This window comes from Pezoporus wallicus, unplaced genomic scaffold (assembly GCF_028554395.1).
Source record: "Pezoporus wallicus isolate ANWC-B61680 ecotype Strahan unplaced genomic scaffold, APGP_CSIRO_Pwel_v1 contig_6464, whole genome shotgun sequence".
NCBI lineage: Eukaryota > Metazoa > Chordata > Aves > Psittaciformes > Psittacidae > Pezoporus > Pezoporus wallicus.
Genome location: NW_026642130.1, coordinates 3,801,026 through 3,811,315, shown reverse-complemented (window position 1 = coordinate 3,811,315; position 10,290 = coordinate 3,801,026). Strand labels below are relative to the sequence as shown.

General features: G+C 37.5%; 1 protein-coding gene across 1 annotated transcript; it reads right to left on the bottom strand.

The window, feature by feature from the left end:
• Positions 1 to 492: 492 nt before the first annotated feature.
• LOC130609011 (cysteine-rich secretory protein 2-like) lies at positions 493 to 9,159 on the bottom strand. The gene is made up of 8 exons (XM_057427538.1): positions 8,983 to 9,159; positions 6,009 to 6,070; positions 5,229 to 5,348; positions 4,663 to 4,750; positions 3,826 to 3,971; positions 2,528 to 2,622; positions 1,666 to 1,754; positions 493 to 710 (listed from the first exon to the last, which is right to left on the bottom strand). The coding sequence occupies exons 2-8, from the start codon at positions 6,066 to 6,068 to the stop codon at positions 700 to 702; spliced, it is 609 nt and encodes a 202-aa protein (XP_057283521.1). The 5' UTR covers positions 6,069 to 6,070; positions 8,983 to 9,159; the 3' UTR covers positions 493 to 699.
• Positions 9,160 to 10,290: the final 1,131 nt, after the last annotated feature.

Genomic DNA, 10,290 nt, shown 5'->3' with positions numbered 1-10,290 from the left:
TGCTTCCCAGAGGTCACAAAAGTGGGTATTGTATGTTATTTATGCTAATGGCCATTTCTCTCTGAAGGAGAGTCTGAAGGAAAGCTGTTTGCCTGACTTCTGGTTTTGCCTAGTAAATCTTCAGTTTCTCAAATGAACTGTGTTTCTGCTTATGCTGCTAAAGAGTTGGACTCCTTTCAAGACATAATGCTAATAAAGTCACAAAGTTGGTGGAGGTTTAATGAACTTTATTCCATGGTAATAAGAAAGAATGAAAATTACAATGAATTGGTCAGTGAAGAATGAGTAATTTAATGACTGATACAGCAAAATCAGATATTAAAAAAAAACAAAAACATTAGAAGACACATCTACTTATTATTGAAAACAAAGTTTCTGAATGCAGGGACCTTTCCCCTTGGCTATGTATTATTGTGAAATAAGTTGTTTTCTCAGTCCTTATTCATTAGAAGGCAGGTTTGGTTACCTGTATGTATGTTGAGTGTAACTAAAGTTAGTCCTTTTGCACATGTGGGAGAGGCAGGATGGATTCTGTTTTTGTGAAAGGAATCACTAAAGAGATCGATGTCCAGGAAGGAAAAATTGAGCCCATTATTTTATTTCGTTTTGCATTGGCAGGAAGAGGGCAATGAACTTGAAGAAGCCATGGGTACATCCAGGAGCCTTTGCAAAGTTAGTTGGAATAAACATCTTCAAATTTCAAAGCTTGGCTAAAAGTAAATTGAAACACGAAATTAATCATAAATGTGAAATAAAAACATTTCTATTCAAAACATTTTTTTCATGAATAATTCTTTCCTCTGTATTTTTTTCCTCTTTGTTGCCATTTACTGCACAGAAGCATCCAAAATCTTTGACTACATTTACAAAATTTCTAAATTTAGCTATCTCAAGGAGATTTTTCACTGAACTTGTAAGATGTTTTGAAGTTTTTTTCCTTTATACTAGAGCCCATGATGAAAAGTAGCTTAATTCCATACCAGAAGATAGAAATTAACTCTTCTATCATGAGACTCAACCCATATGCTTTTATGGTCTGTTAGAATTCTTAAAACTCAGATTTGCCACTTGCTCTTATCAAGTGTGTTGCTACTGCTACTTGATCAGCCACCATAGTTCAAAGGAGGAAGAAGAAAAAAAGATACAGAAGTACCTTCCTTTCCTGGCATTTCCTAGATTCAAAGATGAGAATTGTATCTCCTGGGTATGGAAAACCATACAAACTGCAGCTGGAAATTTGGAGCTCAGATTTCTGTGCTGCCATTACTGTAAAAATATATTTGACCCCACTTGCAGTCAACACATCCCTTTTTATGCTAAGAAGTATTCATGAGAGTTTCCATATGGAGACCCAGACATCGTCATCTTTAAAGAAGGTATGTAGGCCATATGAATATCTTGATCCATGAAGCGGAGGGTATATGGATCCCAGTGTACACCAACCACTGTCTAACCTTTGCCCGCCCTTGCAGGCTCTTTCTTTGGTTTCATTCCACAAGTTGTCTCACCTAGGTAAAGCACCTAACATGGTGAAGTATAGTTTTGCAATAGTGCTTTTGGCCCTGTATTCAAACAAATAATTAAAAAATTTCATTTGCATAAATTAATTGGTATCTTTTTAAAGCATCAACTTTATCCAAGTCAAATTAAATGCGTAGAACTTACTGCATAATCCATCATCACAAGCATCAGGGCAATCACCACAGGGTTCTCCTTTTTTGTAGGGTGTCTGTATTGAACTTATTAGATTCCCCCTGAAACAACAACATAAGCTATAAAGTCACTATAACATACTTGAGGAGAAAACTGAATTATATGGATACATCCATGTAATAGTTTATACCCAATCCTCAGTTTTTCCCCACCAATTTTTTATAATATATATATATAAAATATATATATGTATATGTGTGTGTTAAGTTTTGGAAAGGTTTTGGTAGTGGGAGTGGAATTTGCAAGGGTGGCTTCTGTGAAAAGACACCAGAAGCTGCCCCTAGTTCAGACAGAGCCAGTGCCAACTGCTCCCATGTTGGAGCAGGTCAGAGTGGGAGTGATAGAGTAGCTCAATGGTCTGCTGATGGTCAGTCAAGGTCCACCCAACACCAAATATTACAGTGTGAATGTGAAAATTAATTTTAGGTAGTTTATGAAAACACCATTCTGCCTTGAAATTCACACTGCATTTTTTTGGTATTAATTATAGTCTTCACTATACTGTACATATTGACATGCCTTTCTGAAAGTAGAATGTGGAAAACATTTATTTATTTATTTATTATGACAATCATAATTTTTAGACAAATGAAGTTTAATCTGAAAATCAGTATCACGTTTATATATTTTAAGCTTTTGCTCCTTTTGACTCTTCCTTTGATGAGTATGTTTCTGTCATTTCATATTCCTAATATGGTCTTCAGACCTGTTCCTCAGCTATGGGTGATATGCCCTAATACAAATTTCACTATCTATCTCCCAACTAATTTTGATAATGTATATACGAAGTTCTAGAATCAGAATCAATACATACATGGGGCAGTACTGGCAGACATAAAAGTATTTGTATGTTCTGTTGGGACAGAAAGCGACAGCACATCCAGTTTGATAAGAACTGTACCAAACCACCTGTAGGTATAAGAATAAAAATGGTAAGAGGATGAAAAATACGCATTTTAAAATAAGTTAAGTACAAAATGCATTAAAGAAACATTTGCAACCAAGGTAAGTCACTTTATTTACCCTTTATAGTAAAATATAAGTCCCACATTCCTCAAAAAACATTTTTCTTCTCTGCTTTTACCCCTGAACCAAGTACTATTTAAGATATTATTTTAAAAAGGACATGGAACTGTTGGAACAAGTCCAGAAGAGGGCCATGAGGATGATCAGGGGACTGGAGTACCTCCTGTATGAAGATAGCCTGAGAAAGTTAAGGCTGTTCAGCCTGGAGAAGAGAAGGCTGCATGGAGATCTCAGCAGCCTTCCAGTATCTGAAGGGGGCCTGCAGGGATGCTGGAGAGGGACTATTCATTAGAGAATGTAGTGACAGGACAAGGGGTAACGGGTTAAAACTTAAACAGGGGAAGTTTAGATTGGATATAAGGAAGAAGTTCTTTACTGTAAGGGTGGTAAGACACTGGAATGGGCTGCCCAAGGAGGTTGTGAATGCTCCACTGCTGGTGGTGTTCAAGGCCAGGTTGAATGAAGCCTTTGGTGGCATGGTTTAGTGTGAGGTGTCCCTGGTCATGGCAGGGGGGTTGGAACTAGATGATCTTGAGGTCTTTTCCGACCCTGAATATTCTATGATTCTATGATTCTATAAGATATGGTAATAATTTATCACGCATACATATTATAAGTTTGAGTTAAACTGTCTCATTTTTATATGTTTTCATTTTGTATTCTGTGTCTCATGCATGTGAAAAGATGAGGTTATCAGGAGCCATTGTCCAAGAAATTCTCTGAGTCAACGGAACTCTGTAGAATGTAACAAACCTATTTATATTTCCTTCTTGATATTTTAATAACTCTATTATTCCAGTGTCTGAGCAATTTTCAGAGTTTGGACAAACAAATAAGTTTCTTCCTTTTGCTTCTTCCTGAAGTCTTGAAACATCAGTATCTTTAATCTTTACTCCATAAAGACACTTAGCATATTGTTTTCTATTTAATTCTGTTACTTTAAAAGTTTTTACCTTGTTTTGTCAGAATAACTCTCATACGACCATTGTACTTTCTCCCTTTAAAGATAATGAGAGGCTAAGAGTTGTTTAGCTAACATAGAAAGATTTATATATTCTTCCTGAAATATAAAAAACTGTCACCTACCTGAGTGTAGTGGCCAATCACAGCACCTTGTGTTTTTGCTCCAATTCCGTATTCAAAATTTTCCTCCTCATTGTACCAGGACTGAATAACATCTGACCATGAGAAAGGGCCAGTTGACATGAAGAGATTTTCCCCACATTGTACATCTGAAAAGAGAAATGTACTGAGAAATGCAAAAAAGACACATGTCTGAGAAACAGACAGCAAAGAAAGTATGGTTTCTATAGAAATTCTCATCCCAGATGGAACAGAAGTGTATTTTGTTTTTTTCCAGTTCAGTGACATCACCCTTTGTCAGTACTGGAGTTGTCACTTGACCAGTTTGCAGCATGGGCAGCCTGTTTGGCTGGTAGTTGTTGACAGACTTTCTGCATGTCTGTAGATAACACCTGCACATGTACGTCACAGATTTATGACTGTAATTTTGCTATTTGCAAATTTGGACCTTCACTTTTTGAACCTTCCTTCCCAGACAGTTTCATCCAGCACACGCAAGTTGGTTTCTGCTGTAAACTGGGTCTAGAATCTATTTTTTCTGATAGATATTTTCAGAGACGACGTTTTCTTGGTATTATTATTTTACCCACTGAAGAAACCGGGATATACCTCTGTAAAACTGATGCAGATGGAATGAGAATAGGATTGAACTTTTCTCACTTACTAAACAGATTTATATCTAGAATTTTGCCTTTGTCCCATGCACCAAAAAAATCACATTGTATATAAATGGCATCTCCACATAAAACAAAAAAACCAAAACAAAACAAAACAAAATCCTGAAACTGGTCATATCAGTAATACATATGATATTATTCAGTTAGCACACGTTTCACTTACTGGTTTTCCTCCTGCTAGCAGGACTGTGTCTTAAAGTACATTCATTGGCCCAGTTTTGGGCATTCTTTGCAGCTGGATCATTCCATTCCTTAATGAAAGAAGGAAATACTAGTCATTCAGACACATGTCAATTAATAATCCTTATGAACGAACAACATTTGGAAATTACACTTCAAATCAGGAAAAAAATATATAAAATAATTTTCCTCCCCTTTTTGGGTGTAGGAACAAAGTTACTATGCATCCAGGAGAACAGAAACTGTGAAGACTGATGAAGAGCAATCAGAATCAATTAACAATGCTGTGGCTCCTCCTTTTCCATTTCTTTTTTTTTTTTTTTCCCCAAAAGAAAGAGACACTGTTGTTCATACATCACAAAATTTTCCAGACTTTTTTTTCCACCTGCCCAACTTTATGTTTCTCTTGGTGATGGCCATACTCAAACCTTAATAAAGCTCTGGAGAATGAATTTGTGGCTAAATAAAATAATGTGACCTTGCATACAGTCCTGTATTTCTCACAGAGTCCATTATGCATTAAAAATAGATTTACAGCACACAACCTACCATCTTCAACATGTTGCTGGCAGTTGGTTTTACTCCTCTCCTGAGGGTATTATGTGTGTTAACAATAAGGTTTTGCTGATCTGTTCTGTTAGTTGACAGAGCATCGAAATCTTCAGGTTCCTAAATTGAAAGAACATGTTATGTTTCTCTTTTTCATTTGAATGTAACTAAATCCTGTATCCTGTCTAGGAAATACTAAAATACCAACATACTAATATCAATCAATGACATGATCCTTGTGATGGAGGAATTACTGTGATATGCTTTGCCTCCTAAGCATCTTGAGGGGTGCTTCCATGTGCAGTAGCACTTTCAGTGGTTCCACAACATAGAGCTTCCTGTGTCATATATGCCAGCCCTCTGTGGATGGCTGCGATATCCTGGAAGACTTCTTCAATTTAAGCTACTAGATCAGACTTGGCAGGGGGGTTGGAACTAGGTGATCTTTAAAGTCCCTTCCAACCCAAACCATTCTGTGATTCTATGATCTTTGTGAGGTGCAAACTACTAGATCTGTATATTGGAGCTTCTGACAAATAGAGTCATTTCTGACCCAAATCATAAGCAACACTGAGTCTATAGATTCCTTAGTGTGTAAGTGTAGAACCAGTCTACTGCTTTGAAATTAAACAGACTTCAAGGATAAATGTTTTCCAGATCCTGGATATCTCATTAGACTCTTTCTGCATATGACAGTGTGCAAAGGAAAAGCCATATTCAGTCAGACCACAAGTGCCCAGGTCCCATCTAGATTTTCTGAGTACAAAGTGTGCATCATACCTCTGCAGCGGACAGAGGCACCACGACTGTGAGACACAGGAGCACCACCAGCAGAATCATCTCTGAAAAGTGGAGAATGGGGATTTACTATTATTTTTTTTACTGAGCTTTCATTTCTCTCAATACATAATGCATCTTTCTGTGTATTTCCTGGCTTATACTCAAGTAACAAGGTAAGTTTTCTTTCTTCTCTCCTTCTCTCCTCCTCCCATTTTTAGAAGTAAAAAAAAAAATAGTTATTTCCCCCTCTGAATATCTGAATTTCTATAAACCAAATGCTTTCTACATATCATACTTCCTGTTATAATCCTGGCCAAACACCTTCACCTGAATTCACAGTGTATTTGTGAGGACCTTTGTGCTTCCCTTCCCATAGGAAACCTTCTGCTTATTGCCATACTGTGGAACAGCTGGGGTGAGATGCTGCTTTTAGCTTGTGTTAATCTGAAATGCCCCCTACACCCCATTGCCTGCTTAGACTGGTCTGAATTGGTTGAAAGGGGAATTAAACTCCCAACCAATGTGGTGATCTCTACACTTAGGTGTCTGAGTCAGGATTTAAAACCCTTACTTAATGACCAGCACATGTGAGCTGGGGCAGAACTGGCTGGACTAGAACTGGGCCAGCTCTGGCTTCCTGGGAAAGACTTATTTCAGAAAGCATTTTTTGGTGGCTTTTTTTTTGTTTATTATTTATTTTTTTTATGACAGCTCTTGATTATGTTACAGGTAGTGTGAAATGACACCAGAAATGAGAACCTTCTCTCTTTAAAGAAGCAACTACCAGACCCTGGACTCTACTTGCTTAGGAGGCTCAAGATGCCATTTCAAACCACTATAGTGATCCAGGAGGTAATGCAGGTAATCTTAAAGTTCACGTGTCTGATTACAATCAGACATAGGAGTTATATTCAGATTGTTTCTGCTTAGCTACCTTGAGTAGGCAAGCAGGTGACTAGAGTGGAGTTTACTTATTTTGGCATTATTCCCAGCCTCCCACTCCAAGGGAATTTATGGGCATGTTACCACAGTGATATAATATTAGCTTAACTTCTTATTTGGTTTCGAGGGGGCTGCAGGTTTTAACTTTAATTTGTTCTTGGGGAAAGGCCAATAAGGTTTGCTGATCTATTCATACTCAGCAGAACCCCTTTACCTCGAGGCAACTATTTTATATAAAACACAAGGTGCTCTGGCTCTTGGAGAACATGTGGGTAAGAAAAAACTCCTTTTTTCAAATGGTACAACAAGGCCCATTTTCCTCACCAGCTTTTTTACATTGCACTGGAAGTGACTCACAGTCCCCATCCCGTAGGCAAAGATGTTACTCCGGCTCTACTAAAGAACAAAGAGTGGAAGTGGACTGTGGCTATGGGCAGTTGTAGCTCAGAGGCAAAAAACTGGACAGACTGGCCACATCTGTACAATTATACTCTCACAGCCTCAAACTAGGGTGGCTTATTCCAAGTTCTTGTAGTTGAGGAAATATCTAGTTAGTCTGGAGGAAAAACATACTGATAATTAACAGTAAAAGTCATTGATTTTCTGTTCTAGATATTAATTTATGTCTCTTATGTTTAATTTTGACATCACCTGTGCCTCTTTGAAGTGCTTCATGATCACAGAAGGTTTTTTTCTAACCTTTCTAGCTCCTATTTCTCAAAGCAGTTACAAAGCTTTGCAATGTATATAACCTAGGTGTTTAGTAATAAAAGGTTATACTACCAATAACATGAAAAACTACTCTTTTAACTTAATTTCTGACTAGAAAGTAAAAGGAGTTGGGGGTTATTTTTAGCTGTACTCAAGTTACAAGCAAAACTGTGTCTTCTGAGTGTGAAATGTGATGATAAGCAACTAGAAAACAACCTTTTTTGATCTTAAAATGTGTAAAACCAAATTGTTTCAAAAGAGAAATAACTTTTCATTGAAATTGTGAAGCTTTCTGGTTTGCAAAATCAAATGAAGACGCTGACTTAAAGACATGGGCAAAGTTTTCATTCACTGTAATATTTTCTATGAATTAACTTTCAATTAAATATAATTGGTAATTTAATACATGATACAAGTTTCAAAATGCCATTGAAATGCTTTTTAAGATCTAGCGGGTTTCCTGCTCCAAGATATTAACATACTTTTGGCAATCCCACTGATTTCAACCAAATGCTTATAGTTTATGAGATGTAAATTTAATTGCTCTGCATTAATTTCTAGGCACTGGTCCTAAAATCAATCTCCCTGTCCCCCTCCCTTGTTCCCCCTCAATCAAACATAAATCAGGACATGTGCCAAGTCTTACTGACTTTCCTGCAACTCCATCTGTGTACAGGGATCTGCCACTGAAAGATGGTGCTTTAGCATCCCTAGTTTGTATGAGTTTAGCAAACTTGTGTGAATATGTTTTTCCCATCTCTCCTCCTAAAAAAAAAAAAGGTGTGTCTTAAATGGTTCATACAATTCAATACCTATTACAAAAAACCATCCTCATTATTTTTTATTATCCTTGAAAAAGACCTGGAATGGAATAATACTAGCTGCTATTTCACTTGTACAGTATTATTGCACAAAGTCCTACTTAACAATCACCTTGTACATCGGTGGTAAATTGCACAGGGTGGTAATTTCCTCACCCTGAAAATAAATTGTGATAGCTACATAAAGCAAGAAAATATACTGAACTGAATATATATCCAATTCAAGAATTTGGTCTGTCTCTTTCTGTATGTGCATATAATCTGCCTAACTAATTTCTTGCACACAGTTTTTTTTTAATCTGTTTTTGATTATTCATAAATTTTCTCTTTTTTTTTTTTCCAGGTTGTGTTACACTACTGCCTATGTAGTCCTTATTTTTCAATAAATAAAATCCTCTTTCTGTGACTGTCCTAAATTGTTCAAGAAGTCATCTGACAATAGGTTGCATTTTAACACATGAAAAGAATTGTGATACTTTAAGCAAACAGATCAATCCTACCTTTTTGTTTCCTGGAAGATCAGAGGTTTCTTCCGTCCTTCTTCAGGTAGTTGTGGAAGTGACTGGGGTTCTTCACTGGAGGGAGATTTATACCTCTTCTGTTTCCTGATAGGACAAGATGACTCAGCGTCACAGGTATTGTAGAATTCAAATAGTGACCAGATAGAACTGTGCATTGTCAAGTGCACAGTCTTCCAAGAAGGTTTTGGTCCATTTCTGTTTCCTCTTGTACTGACAGAGACAAAATACTCTGAAATGAGTTTTGTATTTAATGCTCCTTGTATGTGAAATTTGCAGTCAATGTCAATGCCAGGTACAAAGGCTCTGTGCTAATGATTGACGCATCCAATTATAGTAAGACTTGATCTTAATCTCCAGCAATGCAAATAAACTCAGCTGGCTACTGAGGTGCCTCCACATTGACATTGTTGCAAACAAGATGGAATCTTGCTTATTGACTTTTCCATGAGGGTAAAATAATGTATTGGGCCAAGTTCCTGTTCATGCTATGGCTTCTTTACATCAGTCCTACAGTGTAAAAGTCAAAGAAAGAGACAAGGATATTTCTGTCACTGATACTTTTACCCACTAGTGGATAAAGATTAAGAGATTATTGTGCACACCAACATTAGAGCACATATTTGTTTTGGCATTTCTGGGTATATGGAATAAGATGAGAATGGGTGGAAATACTGACAAATCAGAAGGGTATTTGTGGGCACCTTGACTGTTTCTGTCTACATTTAGTCTCAAGTAATTACTGACCAGAGCAGCTGTCATTGCTTTTATATATGTCGTGGTTTAAGCCCTGTCGGCAAGCCAGCCACGCAGTTTCTACTCCCCTCCTTCCCCCCACTCCCGGAGGGATGGGGAGGAGAATTGAAAGAATGTAACTCCCACGGGTTGAGATAAGAACAGTTTAGTAACTAAGGTATAACACAAATCACTACTGCTACCACCAATAATAATGATGGCTTGGCTTCACGAGCAAAGATTTGGGAAGGGCTTTAACCATGATTCGGAAAGACCTTTAACCATGCATTCTGAACAAGACTGTCATCTCCTGGGTACCAATAATAATAACGATAAGTGAAATAACAAGGGAAGAGAATACGATACCACCCGCCGAAACGAGCCCAACCAAACAGAGAGTGCCCTTCCAGGTAACTCCCAGTTACATCCCGGGCATGACGTGCTGTGTTATGGAATACCTCTTCGGCTAGCTTAGGTCAGGTGTCCTATCTGCTTCCTCCCAGCTTCCCCTCCTCCCTGGCAGAGCATGAGCCTCACAAAGTCCTTGGTCAGACT

Bases quoted from the DNA above. Each gene is read 5' to 3' on its own strand.
- LOC130609011 (XM_057427538.1), bottom strand. From the start codon at position 6,068: ATGATTCTGCTGGTGGTGCTCCTGTGTCTCACAGTCGTGGTGCCTCTG. The intron at 4,751-5,228 runs GTAGGTTGTGTG...TCTTTCATTAAG, and splicing joins CCAGCAACATGTTGAAGATG to GAATGGAATGATCCAGCTGC. The intron at 2,623-3,825 runs GTAGGTGACAGT...TTATACCTACAG, and splicing joins TGATTGGCCACTACACTCAG to GTGGTTTGGTACAGTTCTTA.